The sequence below is a fragment of the Pagrus major genome, chromosome 7 (assembly GCF_040436345.1).
Source record: "Pagrus major chromosome 7, Pma_NU_1.0".
Taxonomy (NCBI): domain Eukaryota; kingdom Metazoa; phylum Chordata; class Actinopteri; order Spariformes; family Sparidae; genus Pagrus; species Pagrus major.
Genome location: NC_133221.1, coordinates 15,976,923 through 16,003,202, shown reverse-complemented (window position 1 = coordinate 16,003,202; position 26,280 = coordinate 15,976,923). Strand labels below are relative to the sequence as shown.

At 42.1% G+C, this 26,280-nt stretch overlaps 1 protein-coding gene across 1 annotated transcript in view; it reads right to left on the bottom strand.

Annotated features, from left to right (window-relative positions):
• Positions 1–26,280, bottom strand: part of LOC141000187 (neuron navigator 1-like) — an 87,113-nt gene that overhangs the window by 35,215 nt on the left and 25,618 nt on the right. Inside the window, exons 4-5 of the mRNA XM_073470833.1 lie at positions 22,107–22,209; positions 20,217–20,546 (exon numbers count right to left, since the gene is read on the bottom strand). Coding sequence (XP_073326934.1) covers positions 20,217–20,546; positions 22,107–22,209 — 433 coding nt within the window. The remainder of the gene's footprint in view (positions 1–20,216; positions 20,547–22,106; positions 22,210–26,280) is intronic.

Genomic DNA, 26,280 nt, shown 5'->3' with positions numbered 1-26,280 from the left:
CAAGGCGTTCCTGAGATATTGCATTAAGAATGGATGATCCAAAAAACACGCCTGCAGCCGCAGCTTTCGCCCGCCTGGAGCTATTAAAATTCATCAGCTATGTCAAGTACAGCTACAGGCTACAGGGCATTTTTAAAATTGAGAAAAGAGATCACAATTTAGACTGTGGCTTGTGGCTGCAATTAAACAGCTCCTGATATTAGCTCTTTGGCCAGATCGCCTACACCTACTTCAGTGTTGTAATCAGTTCTGTACTTTCTTATGATAACAGCTCATTATCATCTAATAACTCGATTGTGTTAATCTCCCCAGATTAGTACATGCAACAGCAGTAAATTTCCACATTGCTGTGAGATGTGCTGATCAGAGTGGATCCGTGGATTATGGGCCGATGTTACTTAAGAGGCCAAGCAGCATCTCTTCAGTCAGTTTGGGGGGTAAGAAAAGAGAAGGTATGTTTAGACAGAGAGATATCACAAGGTGAGAACATGTGAATTATGTGATTGCGTAGATTTTTTTTTAAAAATCAAATCAAGCTTCACAAAGAGACTACAGATCTGAGTAGAACACCACCAAGCACCTGCCAAAGGCTGTCCAAACATCACTTCAACAAAAAAGAATCAAAGGCCCATTGACTGGAGCAGAGATACTCTTTCACTTCTTCTGGCTGAGATAAAGCAGACACCTATTAAAACACACAAAGTACTCCCATGCTGTGGAGGGGACTGACAGGTCGCTGTATATGTGTGTTTATATACGTGAACACATGTGGTGGTCATCAATAGGCCTCGGGGCGCACCCTGCACGAGCACGCACCCATCACCTGCTGTCACTCATAACACACGCACACCCTTGTCATGCCACTTAAAGTTGTTACAGTGAGTTTGGGAGACATTCCTCTCCCTCGGGCAGCTCAAAACACACACTTCACATTCCAGCGAGTGTATTCTGGGGTTCCACTCCCTAATCCTCTGACATATGCAGACGCATATATGCATACCATCTCACGAGTGCACACACAAAAATAAAATGACAGACGCAGAAGTTCCAATAAAGCGGAAATATTCTGCCTGAAGTTCCCTGTCCCAACACGAACTGAAGGAAAACATTTCTGCAAGTTTCAAGGCAAGACATTGTCTGAGCTTTTTTACTCACTCTACATTTCCTCTAAAACTACTTCACTATCAGATGAAAATGACATCCTGAGTTTGTTATTCTCTGCGGCCATTGAGGTTAGGCTTCAAGCTCTCTCGCTCGAGCCTGTTAAGGTGGACTGTTGTCTGGCTGTTGGTCCTAATTTGACTTTGATGTAACAGAGAGACTCACTAAACTGCAGGGGGCACCACCTCATGAAAATATGAGCTCTGTTTGTGAACACAGGCTCCTGTGTGTACAATAAAAAAGTGCATGTGTCTTACAAGCACAGGTTACAAGCATCTGTTGTTTCGCTCTCAGGTCTCCCTAATGACCTTGTAGGCCGGACAAGTTCGCTTGTTCACTTAATTGCCTAACATCAAGAGTCAGTGGTCGTATGAAATGACTTTGGCCTGTTTTTTTTTTCCCATTTTAACCTTCCATCCAAACTGACCTGAAGTTTTTCTCCCCTGAAATTAATACATTTGAGAATAAATCTGGAATTTACGGTAGTGTGGCTGCAGAGAGTAAACGTTTTCTAGAGCTTCCATGTCTATAAATTGTTGGTTGGTCAGCAGCTGAATCAAACACCCTGCACATGCGCAGCAGAGAAGATTTTAATGTTTTTATTATTCTGCCGTTTCTATGTGAACAAGAACCTTTTTTAAACACATCCAAGATCACGCCTGTGTGGATAAAAAGATTTCACCTCCCAATTTGTGTTTTCAGATTTATCTGGACTTGTGTTGACATGTTACTATGCTGAAGATTATGCAGTCCTTCTCATGAATCATGAATCATGAGGGTGTGATAACATCGTCAGCAGCCCGTTGACCCTTCTAACTCATCCAGCATCTGAGTCAGCAATGTTTGTTTTCAAAGCAATTTTATCTATTTGTGCTGGAACCCTTACGTCCAGCATGATAAACAACATTTGTGTGTTTGTGATGAAAACAGTTTGTAAGCTTTCTACATCTTCAAACTACAGCAAAGACGATCCTGGTGTTGCATTTGGACAAGTGTCCTCAAAAGACGCTGCAACCATTACTGTCATCACTAGTTAATCTACCAATATTCTCACGATTAATTGTTTAGTCTACAAATGTCTGTGAAAAATGCTCATCACAATTTCCCAGAGCCCGAAATGATGTCTGCAAATTGCTTCTTTTGTCTGACCAACAGCCCAAAACCCAGAAAACACTTCATTTACTGTCAAAAATAACAAAGAAAAGCAGCAAATCTCTACATTTAGGACACTGGAAAAATGACTTTTAATCAGTAATAAATAATAGTTTGCTGTTAATCTTCTTTTGATTGACTAATCAATTGGTAGACCACTCTTTGGAAATACTTTATTTACTGAAATGTCAAAGTTAGTGGGCATTGGCACTGTTAGCAGTCAGGTGCCACCTGACAAACCCAATCAACATGTCTCAACAGCGTGGCGAATGAGCCATTTCACTGCACTCTGCCACACAGATGGATATAATTATGATGTAGTAATTAAAAACATTACAGTTTTCAGCATTAATTACTACACAAGGTGTCTAATGAAGCAGCTGATGGCAGGTAGCTGTCAACCAACCAGAGCTGTTGACCAACACTTCCTAAGTAAATGACATCAGCTGTGACATGAGCCTGGTCCGCATTACAGTGACCAAAGCTCCAATTTTATTTAATCAAGAGGCTCTTAAGAGAATTCGGGTGTGACTAACATTAATGAGTGATGTCACCAGCTCGCAAATCAGCTATTTGGACAAAGCTGTGTTTGTTAACGAGGGGTGGATCTAGATATGGTGGAAGATCATGCTGACCAGGCTTTTTTCACACACAGCAAAAGACACTAAGTTGATGTTGGATTGCTTTCAATATGACTAATAAGAGTTGCTCAAATCTTTGTGTTGGCGGGTGGAACTGGTTATCCAATGATGCATGTTTAATGTTTCATTACGTGGAAACACACACACACACGTTGACACCCACACACACTTACTAATGCCACCTCTGGTTTTGATCATATAGTTAATCTGTCTTTTGACAGCCAGTTTGTTTAAAGACACAAGTCCAACTCAAACACGCATATCTAAAAAAACACTCTGGAACTGAATATGTGTGTGTGTGTGTGTGTGCCTGTCTGTCAGTGGGTTGTATGTATGTGTGTCTGCTGGGTGTGTCTAATGCCCTGACATCAGGCCACTCTGCTCTAATGGGTTTACATCCAGGGTCAATGGATGCTACAGGGGTCAGAGCAAAGCTGACCCCATCAAACCATCTCCAACTCACACACTGATTCAATAAAAGCATCTCTATCTATCCATGTTGTCTTAATGCCTCTAAAGCACGTCAACTCCATGATTAGTCAATAACTTTCAATACATCTCAGTCTTCTGCTGCAGCTACATGTTCTCAGCCAACATCACCATCCTCCTCACATCAGCTGCCCTATATTAGCCCACACATATAGACACACAATTAGGTAACTCTCACATAGCGTGGGTATATAAAGATGATAAGGGGGAGGCCTGTTGTCCTTCACCCAATCACAGCAGATATACCGGCTGAAGGCGTCGTTCAAAATGTAGGTCAGCAGCCAGTTGAGTAGAATGCGGTCCGGTCCCCGCAGCGGATCAATGCGAACACACCCACACACACACTCACACTCACACTCACACATACATACCTGACTCTGCTGAGTGACCACCACACACCAGCACACCAGTTGTCACAGCGCGCAGCTTAAAACAATGGAAACACTTAAGGCGCGCATGCATTATGCGCATTTACATCCATTAGCACTTAATTCTGATTAGATGATTTGTAGTAACGCGTCTGCTCTCTGGTGTATAGATCCATTTGATGCTCATGCAGGAACACTTTGCTGCCTTTTATACGCTGATCCTTAAAATAGAAAACAGTGCTGCTGATCAACATATGGTTTTCCGCATTGAGGTCTGCACCTATAGATGCAGACTATGGCTCCATCTATACGCCCAGTCTGTCTAGGCTGAGATACGGTATCCTATAATAATCTGAGCGCAAGTCAGTCACACTATGAAACGTGCCACCATGCAGCTGTTGGAGTTTTATCAATGAGACGTGCTGCTGGCGCTTTTTACGCACCGCTTCTACAACCCATTCACCGCTAACACATAGACTGGCGTTTGTCCCGCGCATATTTACACAATCTAATAAAGCAATGTCACCAGTGTGTCAATTAGCTTCTCTCATCCGGTGTCCTCGGTCACATGCACACTCCTGGTCTCATCCGTTACCTTGACAGAAAGTGCATTGTCCTCCCCGCGCGCTGCGGCGCCGGGAGCTGCAGCATTTTCCCGTTCAGCACGCGTCCGCTCATTCTTCAACCGGCCAGCTTTCACGCCGCTTTGTTCCCGTTGGGCATGTCCCGCTGGTACGATGAGAGAAAGAGAGAGAGATCCACCCGGTGCTTTCCTGTCCGCCGCTGATAACCGGGGGGGGAACCGCCTGTACGAGTCAGCAGCGTTAACTGACTGACTGACTGACCCACTCCCGCAGTGTGCCTCCACTCTCTCTCACACACACAGAAGGGGAGGGAGGGAGGCGATGAGCATGGAAAGGGAGGGAGGGAGGATAGAAAAAGGCAACACCCCGAATTCCTCCTCCTCCGGCCCCCGTTGCACTGATCGCGACCAGCTGTGTCTTTTCCAAAAGCGCATAGAGGCTTTAACGCGCATTCAGCCGCATGATAAAACCCGCAGTCATCACATTCTCCAGAGCGACATGTCAAAGACGTTTTCACACTCTTAAATCTCCAATCAACACACGAGACAGCCCGCCCTGTCTGAGTCCAATCACCCAGCCCTCTTATCTCAAGTGAAGGCTGGTATTCAGTTTAATTTTGATGGACAGAGGAGGAGGAAGTAAAAGTATCAATAACATGATGTCAAAATGATGTAAAATTTCACAGAGCACACATCAGCAGGAAAGTTTATGCACTCATGATTCATCACTGATGCACTAATGTGTAATCTGTAGCTGCTTTCCAATCAGACATAGTGTTTATAAGTGGGACCTAATGGCTTTACTAATGCTTAATAATTTATTCATGCGTCATATCTGTAATAAACCATTTGTAAAATCACATTTTGGGTTGCCAGGTTGTGATAAAATGCTTTTGGCTGGGATATGTCCTGCTTCAGCATATCTCGCTTTGCCTTTTTAGCTCTTCAATCCATAAAACTGTGGAGTATCTGGCCCAATATCTACATATTACAACAGCAGACCTGATAGATTATTGTAAAAATAGTAAATCTGTAATAACGGGCCATGTGATTTTATATAAATGCTGTAGCAAGTGGAATTTTGAGCTAATTACCTCCGCCAACTGTGTCTGTTTTTGTCAGCAGGATTACACAAAAACTACAGAATGGATTTCTACAAAACTTGGACAGAGGATGGGTCTCGCCCAAGAATAGTCCCCATTAAGTTTTTGTTCAGATCCGGATAAAGAAACGAATCCAGGAATGTTTTCTCACTTTCTTCAACATTACAGATGGGTTGTTTTTAGACATTTTTGTTAATTTCTCAGGGAATAATACAAAGAACTTGATGACAACAATCAGGTGATTTAGGTGGCTGGTATCTATAAGTGAGTACAATTTGATGAGGATCCCGATGGAAATCCAGATGCAGCAGATTAAAATGTGTTTTATGTGATATTGGATTAGGCTTGATTGCAGTAAAGGGGACTGTTGGGCCTTGGCGGAGGTATGCACTCTACTGAGTGCCATTCTACTGTAGTTTAAGCTGTAAAATGCATCACATATTATAGTCTGGTCAAATGTTTTCTATGTAAAATCGTAATCTGCAATGTAACCAGTGATATCAGCTATAAAAAGTACATTATTTTCCTCTAAGTGTAGAGAAGCAGAAATATAAAGTGGCATTTTAAGGAGTAAAGTAGCTTTAAACTTCAGTATAGTACCTGAGTACATTTACTTTCTGTCCAGTAAATATCACAACAAGGCTTTACATATGGGCTTTATGGTGTGAAGACCATAGCAACTCATAGATATCTCTCTGAAATAATACAAAAAACTTAGTTTGATTTATTACACATAAAAATCTCTCAACAGTCGCCCACTGTCTGGAAGAAATGCTGGCAAGTAGCCAAACCAACGAGGGCATAAATAAGCCTCAATCAGGATGTAATGAAGCAGGCAGGGTAAATGACTCTAGTGTTTCTATTGTAACAGAGTGTGTATTGGCTATTGGAGACTTTCAGAGGGATAGAGTGGCTATCATGTATCCTCTCCCGCCCCCCTCCCGAGCTCTGCCCCCCTCACAACATCCAGTGGTGTTTAAACACTTAAAGCACTGAGTGGACCCCAGTGAATAGATCTGCCTGTCTGCTGGGTCTGTTCAATAAATGAATGAAGGGTGAGAAAGAGAGAGACAGAGGAGGGGGAGAGATGGAGATAATTAACTTTTCAGTGAAGACTAAAAGGGGGTGAGTGGTAAAGAGAGAGAAAGACAAGAGATAGAAATAGAGAGATTGGAAGACGCACCCACAGAGAGAGAGAAAAGAGATCATTTACACACTCTTTTTAAGTGCAGAGGGAACAAAGACAGGATTCTTCAGGGTGCTGCTCACCCGTACCAAGCAGGGCGAGGTGGGCACAGTGTTTGTGTATGTGTGTGTGTGTGTGTGTGTTGGGGGTCTGATTGGCACATTGGCATGCTGAACTGCAGGTGTGTGGAGCCGCTGCCACCGTTGTTGCCTAGCGTTACTAATAAAGAGAAAAGAAAACAGTTTCTATGTGCACACACAAACGCTCCCACATCCACACGCACACACCCACAATCCTCCTTAAGTCAGTGTGAGCCTTTGCTTTTATTTATGTCAACGCTCATCAGAGTTTCTGGAAAGGGTAGTTGGACAGCGCTCTGAGCCTGTCTGGCCAGCTTTTACTTTGACCGCTGACTCATGTCCAGACATGCCCTCTGACTGTCTCTTTTTTCACTTCTACCCTCCTTTTCACTCAGTATCTAAAACCACAGTGCCTGTTTTGAACCAAAGTGTTTGTGTGAGAGGCTTGGTGCAGTAGACCAGTATAATTAGGTGGTGATGTAACTGTGTAATGACAGTATACAGGCAGGGTCATCCATACGACCCTGGGAACCCGTCACTCCTCTGCTGATGAAAGAGACAAGCGACCTGGGAAAACTCATTCCCCTTATCAGACCAGGAACACACACAGACACACAGAGGCACATGCAACACTCGATGAGCCACAAACTGTATGTGGACAAACATAAAACTCACCGCCTCACACATATGTATCAGACTGAGATACTCCTCGTTATCATCACACACACAGAAATACTTCTTCAACTTTAAATCTTCACTCAACGCGACAACACTTGCTTTCCTCACCTGCTTCCTGTCCACGCTCACACAGCATACACCAGTGATGGAATGGAACTAAATACATTAGTTCAAGTATTGTACTTAAATACAATTTTGAAGTACTTGTACCTTACTTTACTTATTTCCATTTTCTACTACTTCCACTCCAATTCATTTAGGAAAATAATTTAATTTTTACTCCACTACATTCATTTGATAACTTTATTTACTAGTTCATTTGCAGGTTGCATGCTGGATCAGAGCTTACGTAGTGCATTTTTTAATTGATTTATTTTATCAACAGTCAGATTAAATAAAAACTAATTCTAATCATCAGAAAAAAGCTGAAATATCGGATCTGATAATCGTCCAGGCGGGTAATCAGTCGACCGATAATATGCTGTATTTACATACATGTAAAAATAAGTATAATTTACTTTTGAACATTTATAACCAGAAAATGACTATTTATACTTAAGTTTCTTCAGAAAGAAAAAAGTCTAGAGTACTGAGGAAGTTCAGACAAAATGTGATAAAGGTGCTCTTTGGTAGGGAACACTGATGTTCAAAAAAGAGAAACATCCAAGGCACTCTATTGGCAAAAATGTTGAACTGAACTGAACAAAATCAAAAAAAGAATGACGGGTTATGAATCTTTATCTCATAGTGAAATGTAAACTCATATACGTAAAAACAAGCTGTCAACACACACTAACACACACCCACACTCACATTCCTTTGTTAAGATTTTCTGGCAAATAGCCACCCCCCCAAGGAAGAGTCAAACCATAGTTTGTATATCAGCCTACATGCTCAGTCTAGTAGCTCACTAACAACAGACCAAGGTCTTAAAACCCACATGCTGAAAACATGACCTCACAGTGACAAACTCAGGGCTGAACATCAAAGTGAACGTCCCAGTCTGAAGAGGTAGTCCTGTGGTTAATTGAGGGACCCTCCATGTCTGGACTACCAAAAGCATCTAATTAGGCTCCTGCTTGGACAGGACACTATTCTCAAGGTCCAGTCTGCAGAGGACAATATGAAGTGGAAGCGCTGAAAAAACTTGACTTCAAGGAAGGTTTGTACGTTCAAGTGACAGAAAGGAACAAGAAGAACGACAAAAACGGCCAACGCACACAAGAGCTCAAATGCAGCTCAACAGGTTTCTGCAGCCGGTTAAGCTTAGGTCTCCTGGGAAAATAATGAGGATATGTTCACTATTGGAAGCACGGGTGCATGAAGGAAAGTATGAGATTAAAAGATGGCGTAATGAGGAGAACAGGAAAGGAGAATGATGGCGGGAGGGCAGAAAGAAAAGTGTGTGACTAATGTCGAAACAACTCCAGAGAATAACACGGTGGGAGTCACTGGTAGGGAAGAAAGGTTAATTCTTATGCGCATTACAAACCCCCGTCACACCCCACTGTTAACCCTCCGAGGCACAGCTCTAGTGAGCATATTGTATGTGTGTGTGTGTGTTTGTGAGCGTGTCTGTAGCGTAGATTTGAGGCAGCTTCCATCCAAAGTTCTCCATAAGCTTGTTCTTAACCGTGCAGTTTCATTTACCCCCTATAGAGGAACTAAGCATCTACTTTAAAGTCTGTATAGAAGTGGAAGGAGGATATGAATGACTGAGAGCAAGGTTAGTGGGAGTGCGGGTTTGTTTGTGTGTGTGTGTGCATGTGTGTGTGTGTGTGTGTGTGTGTGTGTGTGTGTGAGTACGCTTGGGCGGGCCTGTCTTCTTCTGTGGGAACCAACCTGCAGGAAAGAACCTGATCATTTCCTCAAACTCTTCTTTATTAACAAGAACAGTATTCTTCACACTGTAGACAATGTTTTTTACATAAACACAATACAGGAGACAAAATTGCACTATACTTTCTAAAGGTTTGTTCTGCCCAGGAATGTTGCACGGTTATTCCGCCTCACCATTTTGTTTAAAAGGTACATTAATGGAATGTGGGATTGTCTTTGTTCAGCCTCAGAGCCAGCAGCAGTGGCAGTTACAGCACTGAATCGAAGCCAGTGTAATAGACCAGACACACTAAAGCAAAGAAGAAGCAGCGACGAAAACTCAACTGTTGCATCGTCTGTGTCTCAGTAAAAAAGCTGTACCTAAACACGACTACACCCAACGGCCAACTTGCTGTGTGAGAGGAAATACCTCTCTATACCACTAAGAGGTGATAATCTGTATTCGTCATTTTAAACAGGGAAATCAGAAGACTCAGGAATGCAGATATACAAAACGTGGCAAAGTTTCTGACATCCGTTCTCTTCTTGTGCACAAGATGTTGTGTTGCATGTCATGCCTTGTTTGCTTGTGACACGCTGGCATGCTATCCAAAATCACACACTACATAGTGCCAGCACTCCCTTTGTCTGGTGTGATTTTTTACATACGCATCAGTTTCCACACAAATGCATTACATGGCAAAAACATACTATAGGTACCATGAATGTCTGTACAAAATCTCCTCGAAATCCATTCCATAGTTGATGAGATATTACAGTCTGGACCAGAGTAGTGTTACTTTTGCTTTGCTGTTGCATCTTTCTAGGATTTGCATAAGGAGCTTAAAAATAGTAGGATTTAAGATGGTATAACAAGTAGATTTAGTTGTTCAAGTGACCCCTAATATATCATATTTTCCTGTATTGTGCAAATAGGATTTTTTGTTTATCCATATGTCTTTGTTTGAGTCTTCAAAGTGTAGCACCAAATTCAATATGAAGCCTTCCTCCAAAGTCTTAAAAGCAAAGGTTTGTTGACCAAATGATGTCAGTCTATATGGTTCATATCAAAGCTTGTTGGTTTAGCATCGTGTTCACCATCAGTTGTTGCTTTCAGGTCATTTCCTCCCTTTTATCTCCTCTATAGGTCAGGTGTGATTATATCATAAGAAAAGAAAATAAAGTGAATTCTGTAAACATCTCCAGGAAGAGCGGGATCGGTCTCTTTCCTTGAAGGAAACGGGGTGGAACTGGTCATCTGGCAGAATTCGTGACATTTTAACCTCTGTAAGTTAAGAAGCTGAGTCCACTCACACACACACACACACACACACACACACACACACACATACACACACACACACACACCGTTTATTTCCTTTGCACACTCATATGGTTGACATGGTAACACATCCCTCTGAACTATGTGGGGGTCCTCCACAGACACACACACACACACATACACACACACACACACACACACACCAAGACGACCATAACCCCCCCATCCACTCCCCCATGTCCTTGCAGTCTGCTGACCAAGTCCCTCAGTTCTCTTATTCTTTTCCAACCCTGCCATAAGAGGAAGCCAGGGATAAGCTGGGATTATGCCGTAGCGTCTCCATAGAGATTTATCAGGCCTCAGTATAGGGGGGCATCTATGCAACAGTAGCCATGACAGTAGTTTTGCCATTTGGTTGGATGAAACTGAATGGCAGGGCCTTCACAAGAGAGAGTGAAGTCATATTGGAGACAGGAGATACATGCTGTAGAAGTAGAAAAAGCCAGCAAGGAAGCAGAGGAAAGATCAACTTTCATGACCTTACCAAAGTTTTCTTTCATTCCAAAGCAGGATGTGGGAAAATCTGTCCGAGGGATACAAGTGCAGTTCCCAAGCTCCAATACAGAACATGTGTTTGTTGCTCAATATCAGCATATTTCACAATAATGAAATGACTCGTAGTGAAAATAAACATAATCTTGATATAAGTCAAGAATTCCTGTAACAACTGACTACAGTTGGCTTGGATGTTAACGCTAGTGTGTGTGTGTGTGTGTGTGTGTGTGTGTGTGTGTGTGTGTGTGTGCGTGCGTGTGTGTGTGTGCGCGCGTGTGTGTGTAAATGACAACCGATGAGCCAGCAATTACGAAGAAAGTCTCATTCACTTTTTTGTTTGTTTGGACTAAACTATGTAGTGTGATGAATTAAGTAATAAAACCATGTAGTTCAGCAAACACAAGAGAAGAAAAAAGAAGGTCCATGAGGACATTGTTCTCGCTGAAACAGGAGGTGTCAGGGGGTTTCTAGGACTGCAAATCCCTCTGTAGCCCCATATGTTACTCTCTGTTAAATCTTTTAATGTGTTCGTGTATCTGTGTGTGTATGCCTCTATACGTGTATATGAGCAGCATGTGTGGGTGGGTGTGTATTTGTGCCACTTTAGCAGACAAACAGATTAATGTCATTATTGTTTGTCAGCGGCCTCCTGGTGTTACAGCTGGGGCCGGTTACATCATCCCTGAGAAAAAAAGCCAGGCACAAACACTTTATATGTAAAGACAAGTTCAGCTACTAGATATGAACTAAATATAATTAGTGTGAGTACGGCCTCCATGCTTTGTTAACTCCGAATGAAACTGAAAAGCCTCTTAAATTGCATGTAGACTACAATAGAGAATGACAAAGTAATCTTCATATATGCTCATGTGATCATGCTGAGTGGCTGTGTGTGTGTGTGTGTGTGTGTGTGTGTGTGTGTGTGTGTGTGTGTGTGTGCGTTCTCCATGGGTGTTCTCTCTAGTGTTTTGCCCACACGTGCTGGAACAAAGAAACAGCGCACTCCTCCATTCAGTCAAGTTCCCTCAATAATGACAGGAAAAGTAATTGATTACACGCTGCACTGAGCAGAGAGAGACCAACAAGCGGCGCGCAGAGCCCGAGAGGCCCAGAGAAGAGCAGGTAGCGGATGACAAGAACAACACACGCCCCATCACCCTCCTGCACCCCACCTCACTCTGCCTCTCATCAAGTTTTCATGGGAATTGTCTGTGACACGCAATGTCATAAAGACAGAGAGAAAGACAGGTTGAGAAGGGGAGAACTCTTGATACAGAATTGACACGTTTTGTGACACCATTCAGAAGAGAAATTGAGCCTTATTTGTAGTATAATGAATGAACACATTCATCTTAAAAGGACCATACCAGTAGTTTTGGCTGATTTTAGTTAATTTTAGTTAGTTAGTGGTTGAGCTCACCCACTTCAAGTGTATGCTAACACTTTTGGCTTAGCAGCTACAGTGAATATTTGTGCTGAAAAAAGGGTGTAAATAACTTTTCAAATCAATTTGGGATCTCTGGACTTCTGGAGACTTGGATTATGCTGGACAAGGTGTCTGGAGTTATTTTATGTTTTTCCTTACATTTTAAAACAAGTCCCCATCTACTTCAGTTGTTTAGGAGAATGCTGCAACACCGCTTTGCTGTGAAGCTCCAGGAATGTTTTGTGGACTGAGAAACTTCACTTGACTTTCCATCAGCATGAAAATGAGTAGATAATGACTGAATTTCCATTTTTGGGTGAATTTATCCTTTAAGCCCAGATTGATTTGAAAAGACCAAAATTACATCACCACAATGACATAACTTTGACAATAATGAATGCAGTCGTTTACTGTGATGCATTGTACAGCTTTCAAGGATATGCCAATTGATTTTCATAACATATGGACATGGTATGGAACCAATGGCCGCTTGGAAAGACTGATTGGAAAATGTGAAACAGTCCAACACAGTTTACACAAAATTACTTGTATGGTCTTTTAATGCAAGAATCTATAACTCTTAACAACAAACTCAGAGGGAATGCGAGTTTACATCACTATGGAGTTAAAAGTGACTTATACACATGAGCAATTAAAGCAATTGTGATCAAATATTGAGCCAGATATTCCCATATATTGCTGCAGCTGGAAAATAAATCAATATAATCTAAAGTTTCTCTATTTCATATACATTTGTCATGTCCCAAAATCCTGAAATCAGTCTCAAAAGCCATTCCACAGTCACATTACTTTGATGGCACACAGCAATAAACACACACAAAAGTGTTTAAGCAGCTGTGCGTCCTATTACATGGACTATACGTGGGTCTTCCTTACCCGTATCTCACACTAAAAAAGGCAGAGATGACAGTTTTCTCCTCTTTTTTCCTAGACATATTTCACAAGAGCCCATTTTGATCTCAGCCCATGTTGTGACTAGCGTGTATTGTAGCCTGTATGAGTACTGCACTAGGTTTTTTATGGGAAGGGACCTTAACTGGTCTGCAACATGAGTCATAGTATAAAGATCTGGCTCATAGCAAGAGGGAAGCCCTGGGTGTGTCCACTGAGAATCACATCGGGAGTGTGTGTGTGTGTGCGTGTGTGTGTGTTTGTTCGTGAGAGAGAGAGTGAGCAAGCGGATCCATCACCTGTAACCTAAATCAGTTCCAGATGTGGGAAGAGGAATTCATTAATCAGACGTGTCAGGCTGTGTTAGGCTTTCTGTGTGTGTGTGTCTGTGTGTGTGTGTGTGTGTGTGTGTGTGTGTGTGTGTGTGTGTGTGTGTGTGTGTGTGTGCGTGTGTATGTGCGTGTGTGTGTATGTGAAGTTCTAGTAATTGGCCAGTAGATGGGGTCAGAGTACAGCAGGATTGAGCCTGACCTTAAGAGAAATAACACTGCTCTCTTTTCCCAACCTCACACACACACACACATTATAGTGTGGTCATCAGTAACCACCATCCCATTGGAGATAAGGCTAAAAGGCCATGTAAAGGTCCAGAAGTTGCACCTAATTAGAAGTGCTCTATCACTGGTATGGTCGGATAGCAATTAGTGGAGGGTCAGATAACGACCTCCAGTGTTTGAGTAACACCAAACATTTAAATAACGCCTACACTTATATGGTTTTATTTTTAAAAGACGTTTTAAAATATCTGTCCAGAAATAATCTCAGTCCATACTAACACAACTGAAAACGCATATAACATGACCCTTCACGTACACAGGGCATGCGCATGCTGTAGACAGGAAGCAGATTGTTGTCTACTCTGCGATCAGTTGCTTACTTATTGCTTAGGCAGAGTTAGCATTATAAAATACAGAATTTTAGAATTTAAAATAGACAACAACATTAGCAATGCCCTTTAAATTGTTATCCATGTTGAATTGAGCTCTGGTAGTGAAGGTTGATGTTATTTATTTTCTTGCGGAGAGGGGTCACATGATAAGACCCAATCACAGGGCAAACGTGGGTGTCTGCATCATTCAAAAAGTCTCATCCACATTAAATCACAATCCCAGAGTTTTCTAACTAAAACAGGGTCAGCAGCGTTTTCAAATGTCTCAGTTTGAGGGGTTTGAAAACACCGGTGTAGTGTGGATGCTAGGCTTAAGTGTAGCAAAAGTAATGCATTTTAAACTGAAAAAACGCATTAGTGTGGATGTAGCCTTAGTGGCAGGCACAAAGCGAAAGTAACAACTGTTGGCATCAAAGCTTATTTCAGGCATCTCTTGTGTTCAAAACAGATTACTTCTCTATTAAAACGTTCCTCTTTCTGATTCAGTTCCCTGTACTGTGTTGTGGAGTGACACTAAGAGCAACCAGCTCACTTCTGCTTTTCTAGAAAGCAGACAGCATAAAATCAAAACACTGAAAGCAGCCGACTCTGAAAAGCTTCAGGGAGCTTTGTTTCTCTCTCTCTCTCTCTCTCTCTCTCTCTCCCTCTCTCTCTCTGTGTGTGTGTCCTGCAAAAAAAAAACAAATGTTTTCATAATTCAGACATTTAGTGCAGCGAACCAGCGCGTCTCGCAGCGTAACCATGGAGACGGTGCGTTTACTAATGGGAGATCGCTGAGGATGGGAGCGCCTTCATCCAGTAACAAAAGCGTCTGCGCCCAACAGGGCGGAAAACAAGCCGCACACTCATCCAATCATCAGCACGTGTGTATGTGCAGGGTGAGCCCATTATCACCACTTGAATGATAACAATGGGAATCAATACAGACCATCAAGCCTTCAATGTAGACTTAATGCTATGTGCTGGTTTGCTATAAAACCACACACACAGTTACTGCTCTGCCTTTCTGAGCACAACATCTTCGCCCATGTTCCAATTTCCTCCATATTCACTGTCACACACTCAAAAGCTACAGAGACTGAGAAGTGTTGATCTCAAGAGAAACAAGCTAATGACAGAGCTGATTATTTACCATGTTTTTTGTGGAATTAGCTCTTCTCTGGAGAGTGGACTGCTCGCTTGTCTCTAATATGAAAATAGAGATACAGATTATATTAGTATATATTATACTATCTTGTCAATTCTTTTTTTGGCCATCGACTGAGATACACAAAAAGAATACAGATTGTATGTACCTCCCCAGTTCTGCCCTCTTGTCCTAATATGTCACTTCTGGCTCCAAAAACAAAGATGGTGAGGACCACAATGCCAAACTTGAGGCTCTAAATAAGTACCACACAAATCAACGGGTGACGTTACAGTGGATTTATACATGGAAGCAACATTATCATCCCACAGGAGTCCTGTGTGTCGGGCCTTGTCTGTCTGTTTGGTTGTCCCAAATCCCTGAGAAAAACATCTGGCTCTTCAGCTTGCTAGATGTTCAATTTTCTTCGCCTGCTTTGTTTGCCTGTCGTTTGGCAGGTAACATTATCTGAGTTTGTGTGCAGAAAATGGCTGCCTAAAATCAAAACAATAAACTAAAAGAGATTTTAAAATATCCGTTGAGCTGCAGATTTGATAATAGTTGACGTCATATTAAACATTTCAAAATAATACTGTTTTAATGCATATTTTAGTCCAAACTCTAAAAATGTCACAGTTTCCAAAGTGCAAATCCTCCATTGGACCACACCTCATTACTGCTTACATTCACACACACTCAAGACGAATGACCTCCTCATCGCCCCCCTTCCCTGCCGATTCCCGGCGAGAGTGACATGTGCGAGTGAGAGTGTGGGGGGATACTGGGAGAAGTCTGGTTCCAGATGTAAGTGGTCCTCATCGGACGAGAAGAGGCCCCGGTTAGAGAAGGACAGGAAACGGATAACTGACATAAGGGGTCCTGACTCAGTGAATGTGCGTGAGTGTATAGGGTCGGTGTGTCAGGCAGGTCACGGTACAGTCACGGTAAACTTACCTTTGTGTGAGAATGTGACTCATGCCTATACTGTTTAACTCGAGTGAGTCATTGTTAGTCTCGCGATGAGTCAAAGCCTGCTCACACATATATGTTTATGGCCAAACTCTAATATTTCCTCCCAATTTAACAGAACAAAGAGTACAGCACCCAAACAAAGAACATGTGTGTGTTTGTGATGCATAATTCATGTGGGGAAATCCTATGTATTATATATACTGGGATGAGATATGGTAGTGTACTGTGACCTCTGTATGACAGGGGCAGTGCCTCTATGTATAATGGATGAGGATGTGTAATAAATTATGAGATGAGGGAGGGTAATACAGCATGGGGGCGACTTCAAGAAGATAGGGTGGAGGGCACCAGGAAAGTGAGAACAGCAGCACTAGTCTGCCCTCTAGTGGTAAAGACAGGAACCACAGCACAACCTACAGACTTTAAAAGTGACCATATAAATTATTCAATAGAGGCGAAAATGTCAAGTTGATTAACAGAAAAAAAATTTTGGTCATGGATCAATACTTTAACACTAATCTTGCCACACATTTGCTTATTCTTGAATGTGAGGATTTGCTGCTTTTCTTCATCGTAAATTGAATATCTTTGAGTTTTAGCATGTCTGTAAGGTAAAACAACTTCAATATGTGACTTTGGGCTCTGTGAATATGTGAGGGGCATATTGACGTTTTATAGAATAAACAATTGGTAACACTTTATGTTAGTGTACACATATAAACCACTGAATCGGTGCTTATTAGAATGCATATTAGTAGCATACTGGCTCCTTATTAGTCATTACAAAGCACTTAGTTAATGCCTTATTCTGCATGGCCATATTCTACACACTACTAGGCTTTTAACTAAGAGTTTTACTTAACCTCCTAAATCTTGCCAATTGATAGTAAATAAGTACGTTGTTGTACATGAATTACGTTCTTAGTACTCACTATGGCCTCATAAGGTGGTAAAGAGGTCTTTCTCGAGACCAATCATTAGTAGAACCTGTGTGGATTTATTAAGTGTCAAACTGCTGGGGAATTAGTTATTATCACAACTTCAAGACTTGATTTATAGTCATTTGGACACTATTAACGCTTGTGCTTTTGTGTTTTTGTGTTTTTGTTACAAAAGAATATACTATGTTTATTAAAAGTTATTACAGGAGAATGACTTTTCTTGTGGTACTACCATCTTATAAGGCCTATACTGAGCAAAACATATTAAGAACGTAATTAATGCACTTACTTACTCATTGGTGTCATTTACACAGCAGATGCCTTTTAAAAGCGTAATCTGTTGAAAATGTTCTGGAAAAATAGCTTGTACCAAGAAATAAAACTGGCTGCTGCTGATTCTGGTACAGCACTTAACATTTACAGCACACTAACATCTAAGAAACAGCCTACAATATGTCCAGGAAAACTATTATTGTTGTATTGTTGTATTATTATTAATGTATTGTATACATTAGATGATAGATGTGATCAGCATATACTGTAAAATCAGAATGTAATACATTCGATGGACTGATTTGCTGCTAGCTAGCTAGAATATCCAAAGGTTTGTAAACATCATTGTGTCTCGGTTGCCTGTTTTTACGCTTTAAGATAGTGAGTCATAAGATAGCTCGCTTAAGAATTTTCCAATGTCTCCTTAGCTTGCAAATTACTGTAAATTCAGACTGTCCCCTTCACTTTTCAAAAGAAATTAACACCCTTGTACTTACTTTACACAAACAGAAATTAGAAGAGTATTGGGGGGCCTAGTGGTTGGAGAAATATGCAGAATAAGGTCTTTATAAATGCTTTAGAATGACTCAAAGAGTCAATATGCTACTAATATGCATGCTAATAATCAACTAGTTAACAAATAAATGCGTATCCTAATATAGAGTTACTAAATAATTTGTCTATTGGATAAATACCCAACAGACTGCTGCAGCCAAAAGCCAAGAATGTAGCATTTGTTCAAGAGTTACTGTTTTGGATTAACATATTGTACGCATTTCCACAATTTTCCACCTTGCTTGAACCCTCATTTGGTGCATCTTTAAATATTATAAAGACATCACAATCCAAAGAGAAAGAGAGAGAAAAAAAATACTGTCCTTTTAATGTTTTCCTTCGTTTCCTGTCTGCCTATCACCTCTCTTTCTCAATCTTGTTCCTTTGTCCTGCAAACAAATGTTGCCTTTTGTTTTGCCTCCTCACACAAAGCACAACATAAACCTGTGCAACCACTAATTGGAGGCCATGACCACATACACAATAACGCTACAGGGACCTGAACTGTGTTGCAACTGATTTCCTGGTGACTGTGGGGTGCATTTTTGCGGTTACCATGGAGATGTCAAGCTGTGGCCAGCAGAGGAATTTTTTTTAGCTTAGTTGGACGAGCTCTGCAGCTTCACACGCACACACATACACACGCTGCCAGAATCCTAGTTTACAATGAGATAATGTGTTTTTCTTCACTATGCTCAGTGTTGGTTGGTGAAACATGATGCTGTGTGTGCAACTGGGTTAAAATTATTGTGTCATACCTCCTCATATTGGGTCAAGAGCTACAAGTTCTCCAAAACTAACCAAGGAAGTCCAGGGAACACAACTTAGGGCATGCTTCAAAAGATTACATTTCTTGTACTTATCGCTGTGAAACTTGATGTAATTCTTCTCGATAGGTCATGAAGTCACAAGATGATGTGCTGTCCTACTGAGACAGACTGGCGCAGTGTCTGGGAGCTAAATAACAATTTGAACAATAACATCTCTCTTGTTGATCGGTCCCTCTGATTCAGTTGTCAAGCAAAAACAATGTTCACAAAAGCACAACACGCAATCTTTTTGGGTCAGACAGACACACAAACACCTTCACAGGAACATGACTGTGATTATTCCTCTCCGGTCCATTTAATAGCAGATAAAGAATGAGGGTTAAAGAGCCGTTTCCTGTAAACTACTCAGCCTCGTGTAGACGTCCAGCTGAACAGACAGGTGTGCATGTGTGAGGTGAGAAACAACACCACAGAAAATGTTCCAATTATAAGAAAACAAAGTTTCAAAGACGCCACCTGTGTAACAACCACTACACAACACAGCAAACATGCTGATAAACCAAGCTGACATAGTCCACATTGTGATCTCAACATTCAATTTTTTGATCCAAGGAATCCATGGCTACTTTCAAACAAACCTCATTCTGACCTTGACAGCTCTGACTGACCTCACGTTGGCTCGGCAGAATGAGTTACCAGTTTTCCAAAGACGTGTGCATTCAAGCTCTGCCAGCGGGGCTCTGGTGAGCCAACGCTGCGAGGGGTCATCCACATGGAAGCCTGCTGGCAAAAGCTGGCGGGCTGGAGGCTGAATTTGACAGGATGATCTCTGTGAGGGGGCTCGATGATTGTGACATCATTCCCGTACTCTGCCAGAGGGCTGTTTTCTGACTACGGCAGAGCCAGCTGCACCAGGGGGGCTACAGCTGCCAGTGTCAAGGCAGACACTATGAGGGGGCTTGTGATGCATTTCAGAGGGGCTGATCAAGGCTTAGTTGTGCTGGTAAACTACTAACCACAGGCCTGACTGCAGCTGTGGGGCTGTAACAGTTGGCAGGTGGCAGGATTCATATCACAAGCAATGTTAAGATCATTAATGAGACAGAGTGTCCTGGCTCCTGTAGTGTCATGAGGTCTTAAAATACTCTTCATGCTGCTCATTTTATTAAAGCTGGGGTAAAAACAGCACAACTTACCCATTCCCCAGATCATCGATATCATCATCATCTTCATCATCATCCTCGTTTGGGCTCTTCCCGCCGATGTCGCTTCTGCTGAGGTAATCTCCCTTCAGGAGCGATGGATCCGAGTCGTCCAGTGCTTCGATGAGGTGGATACGGGAGGCGTGGTTGATCCGGAGGGGAACATCTGACTGCGTGTTACCTGTGGACGGAGCTTCACCAGCCTGCAGACGGGGACTGGCTTGACCCTGGCGCCATGACAATGGAGAGGAACGGTTTGATAGGCTGGAAATTGAGAAGGCAGCAGCTTCATCGCTGTCGTAGCACATGGTCCCATCCACACAGCTATAGATGAAAAAGAGGATACGTCTTAGAGGTCGATAAGAAATATTCAGAGCAATGTACTCCCTTAAAGGGGTGAAAAGGTCGGGCGCAGTTTTAAAAAGACAGGAAGTGAATGTCTATCGTCATTTCCCCTGAGCTGAGGATCTGCTTCGTCCATCCAATATTCTTTTCTCCTCTCCCCAGACAGCATCCTCTTCCCACAGAGGAACCCAATACTGATTTCTTCAAGAGCTTTACGGATTAGTTTTTTCCAGGTGTATGTGTATGTGTGCATGTGTGTGTTTTCTTGTCAGCAAACATGCCTTTATGTTCCTCTGTTCTCTGCTTTCAACTGCATAGCACTGTCACATTATTCGTATGAGTCCACAAATATCTGCATCACTACTGTCACAATATCATGCTTTCCCCGTGCTAAAGCAGCACCGCACATCCCCGCTTAACGTCTGGGGAGAGAATGATGAGCATTAGCATATTAAAAGTTACTGGGTCTCAAACTGTGTGACAGGATGTGCTTTTGCCTGCAACATTAAAATTAATCTTGTCTGCAGGATACAGAATCATCTCCACAAAAACCATCAATGGAGACATTTTCACATGAAACGCTTAGCTGCTAACATAAAACAGGCAGGAAAGAAGTGGAGCGGGGATGAGAGGGAGGATGCTGCTACCCGTCTTGTTGAGATGGATTTTCACAGGCTTTCTGCTTGTTATGCATACAGTACATATCAGCGAAAAATATGTGTAGACAAAACAATTTGCAATTTGCTCGCCAATCCATTCGTTTAATTCATGCAAATCTCACACTCTAAACACTCGTTTTTCACAGGAAATGTGACACGTTGTTTGCACAAGAAACTTCCGCACACAGGCTGGAGGCCTCAAAGCAAGTCTCCAGGGACAGCGCGAAGTGATTCAAGGTTATTACAGTAGGATAAAAGTATGAATGGCAAAGGAAAGGTATTCCAGCAGGGAACCATCTGCTGATTTTCTCTTCATGTGGGGATCTCCCACTGAGGGACTGAGAGAGGATACATGGCAGGAGACACATGGACATGCGGACGGAGGGGAAGCTCTCAAGGACAAAACCTGAAGACGTACCGAATGCGATCAGAATCAGCCAATGAAAGACAGGAAGTGGAGGAAGGGAAAGGACACACAAGCGCTCACTTAATCATAGCATTATTGCTCGCCTTGTTGTGTGTATGAATGTGAGTCGTGAGTGTGCACTGACAGGGTCGGCTTTGAAGTCAGCTTTGAGCTTTGAGCTAATCCTGCTTCAGTTCCGTATTAACCAACGCAGAGGGAGAGCAGAGCGGGCAGAAAATGACAGACTAATGGCTACTGGTCTATCAGGAATACTGATATTGATCTGAAAGCCCACAGGCAGTTAACCACCACACCCCAACACACTGTTAGCAATGTCAATAAGGATCGGCTCATCTCAACTGCTGTTTCTGGCTGGTTTGTTTCGTCTTATCTTTTTGTTACTACAATACAATATCATGTTTTGCGCGCATGCATGCGTGTGTGCATGTGTGTGCGTGTTTGCACGTGGCTGACCTATGGCTGAGCTGCACCCCTCTCAGGCTGGTCATGGTTTCCTCCAGATTCTGTCGAAGGTCCAGAACATTTTGCACGGTCCTCTTCCTCTGGGACTCTGGGTCTGTGGGGGGTGCACATGTATGCACACAAACACAGAAACACAAAGGGATATTTTTAGACATGAAACACCATATTATATAATTAGTGGATGACAAAAAACGATGCCAACCTGTTCAAACATTTGGAAATAGATAGTCATCAACAATAAACACACTATTAAATGGGCAGACCTGCAGGCCAAAGTTGGCCCAACACAAGGTTCAATTGGCTTGCCAGATGTTTTGAGTGAAAAAACAAACATTTAAAAATTATAATATTGCTTATCCTGTGTTATTCTTATGACTTAAAATGCTCTTTGAATATGGAGGATCATTAATTATGAGTCAGTCAATTAATGGAACTTTGGATCCTAGTACCATTTTGCATCTTAATTATACAATAGGTGTTTGTATGGAAGCTCATTTCAGCCAGTTAAATTTGAAAAAAAAAAAGTCAAGATTTACCTCACAAGTATGACTTACCATGGGAACTGTTTTTCTCATCAAGGCTAATTTTTCATCAATTTCTACACTTTAACTGGCAGAAATGGGGGCATATGTTTGCTTTTGGCCCGTGGCCCACCATGAAGTTTCAGTTTTGGTCATCCAATGAAAAAAGTTTGGGCTGCCTGCTCTGTTGGGAATGCTCAAAACTAACCATGCTGTTAAACATATGATGTTCGGTTCACACACCCCAAAATATTGTAATTTGGGCCACATATTGAAAATGCAATTGTTGATATCTGAAATGGGAAATTACATTTCCACTTGTCATTAATCTTATTCAACATGTGGAAATTTAATTGTAGATATCTATAATCATTATTCTTAAGAATGAAAAAGGAATTACTGATATGTCTAAATTAAAGCAAATCAGTTTTGACTAGTCATAATGTTATTTGTAAATGCAAAAAATTGTAAGATGTAAAAATGGTTATACAGCTATGTTAAATCAATAATCATACCTAATCATCCAAACAAAACCGTAAACATAACTCTACAACAGGGAAACAGGCTACAATGACGAAAATAGAGAATCTCACAAGCAAAAGAAGACCTGACAGAGGTAACAGCAGCACAGTTGTTTTTCCAGATGGCAGTGGAGCAAACTAAATTAAATATGATGGTAGTCAGACAGACGAAACAACAGAGGAGACCTTCAGGTCTGACACTCTTTTCTCCGTCTGCCCGGATCCCTCTCTTCCTCGGCCACCCTCGGTCACAACGCCCCGCTGCCCACTCACTGTGCCCCTTTGCCCCCTGACTCTCTCCACAGCAAAATAAACCAAAAGCTCTTCCTCTATTAAACCCACAGGGGGACACACTGGCATGTGTCTCAGCCCCTTTTCAATATGATGTAATCGGCTCAGATTGGGCTACGTAGATTCATGCTGGGCCATCCAGCCACACTGCTGTTTAATACGTGTTTGTGTGTTCAGACAACTCCACCAGGGGGTTTGAAAACTCGATGCAATCAAATAACAACACCAAAGTGACTCCACCACTTACTGAAACAGACAGACTGTATCCACGCTCTGGGGAGTCTTTAAGTTTTTTTTAAAGATGTTTTGTTCTGGGCATTTTTCATGCTTTATGGGACTGACAATGTTGCAGTTATGTGGCATTTGGCTCTACAAAGGATCTTCACACACATAATCTATCACATAGTCTCACAAAGATAGTAAGATAATCAGGACATCTAAGCTGCATCACATGACCTTGACCCTTGCGTATTTATGTGTGATTGAGGGATGGTGATAAAAGAGTTATGGTGGTAAGAGATGAGGCAGTCTGTTAACCCCTGAGGTTCAGTTCAATAGACCATTAGAACTGGCCAGCTGACTCCTAAATGAGCACAGCAAGAGATTTACTATAAATGAGGGACAGGGTAAGGCGAAAATATAAGTGTACATCTACAAGCACGACTGAGTTACAAAGTCATTCTTCTCCAAATGTCTTAACAACTTTTGGATGTATTTCTACAAATAAAAATTGGTTCACACATTCATGTCCCCCTCAGGATGGATTGTAACAACTTTAGTTAATTTTCCTCCGTGGGTTCATGACAAAATACCCAACGCAAATGACATTCCCATTAGCATCAGCTGTACTTGGTGCTTATTAGCAAATGTTAGCATGCTAACATGCGAAACAAAGATGGTGAACATGGTAAACAACAGCATGTTGCCACTTCAAAGTGGTTCTTGTTTGTAATTTAAAAAAAAAATCTACTGCTGGAACTAGTGAAAAAATGGCGAGACATTTTGAATAGAAATTAGACAAAGTTACTCTGATTTTGAGTTTTGCAGCCTCACAGAGACACCGGCACAACTGTAGAGTCTTCATCTTAATTAGGATTTAAAATAAATCCCCCTTTTTGAAAAAACGACAATTATTGAGCCCTTGGAATAACATACTCTATATACGGAAGAAATCCACTCACACATATGACCCTGAACAACCCCCCCCCCTTCACACACAAACTCACCCCACTCACAGCCACCCCTCCTATGGGTCAGTCCAGCTGGCTAGTGAGGAGGTGAAGGGGGAGAGTCCATTCTAATGAGTGAGGAGGGAAAATCATGAGCTGCCAGCGCTGTCAATCTCAGCAACAGCTGCAGACTAAACACTGTGCTTACATAGACACATATGCGTACGCACAGTGGGTCTACTCATATGCATATCCTGAGAAACGCTTACACCAGACCTGATTTATAAAACTGGATTGATTTCCCTTAAAGAGAATGGCCACATGGACGATTGATTAGGTCGCCCTGGGGACAGGCAGCTCAGTGGAGAGATGATGAAATCATTGTGATCTAACCTTCTGCCGCTCACACACACACAGTCACATACAGTCCAAATGTTTCATAACAAAAATATAATAATAAAAAAAAATACAAAAATAGAACTTTGTAACTTGAGTTTACATACTGTGCATCACTACCTTTCATGCGAGCACATCCAGCAGAACAAAGAGAAACTTTTCAGCTTTAAAATAATAATCTGTTCATACAAGGGTTCAGCGGGAACAAAGAACCTCTAAAATATGCAAACACAGACAAAGTCTGACACACACTCAGACACATGCACACACATCCAGGCTTTTAATTGCCCGGTTTTAATTACCCTAAACGTGAGCTTTGTTTAACATCGGCGTCAAATTGATTAGATACGGTCTGCATGATTGTGTATGTGCCTGTGTGTATATGTGAGTGCATGTCTCCAAAAGACTTCCTGGCCTGCCTCTGCCCTGGCCCCGGTGGTCCCAGCTGGCACTGGGAGGGGGGGTGTGGTGGCGGGGGAATTAGGGATGCAAATATCCCTGTCAGCCCTGGCAGCTCCCCAGGGGTGCAGATGAATTACACTGATCAGGTTTAGACTGAGTGTGTGTGTGTAGAAGGGCCTGTGTGCATGTGCATGTATGTGCTGGGACGGGACGCTCCACCTGCCGCTTCTCGATACACTCGTGAATACACACTCCAGCTCTGAAGAGGCTGTGAAACTACCCGAGGAGCCATCCATAATGGGCCACTCAGACTGTTGAAATGAGAGTCAGCAAGTTAGAGTGAGCGTGTTATTGTAAGAGCATGCATATAGTGCATGTGCAGGACATCATCTGCATCCTAATGCAGGTCTGCACTCAGACATAACAAACCGACAGAACAACTTCAAAGAAGCAACATAAAGAGCAAGTTAGAGATGGAAAGGAGGAAAGAAATATTTTATTTTGGCATATTCTGCCTACAGCACCACAACAAGAGTACAGATGGCAAGACAACATTGCGCAGGGGCAATAAAGAGGACCACTGCCCTTGTCTCTCTTATTGTGTGTGTGGTAAGGTCACAAATCCCATTAAACAGAGCTGCTGACCTTTGAATTAACAGCTATGTTACGGAGCTTGTTTTTGAATCCTCAAAACATCAAAGCTAAGGCAGATGTGATGCTCAAGACTGATGGTCAAATGCAGGACCTACGTTAATGTAGACATGTTTTAAATATTGCTCAGGATTTTCTCATGTGAACGCTATAGCATTTTGTTTCATTTCCAAAATCATTTCCTCTCTTCAGAATAGCGATTAGCTTTAAGAGT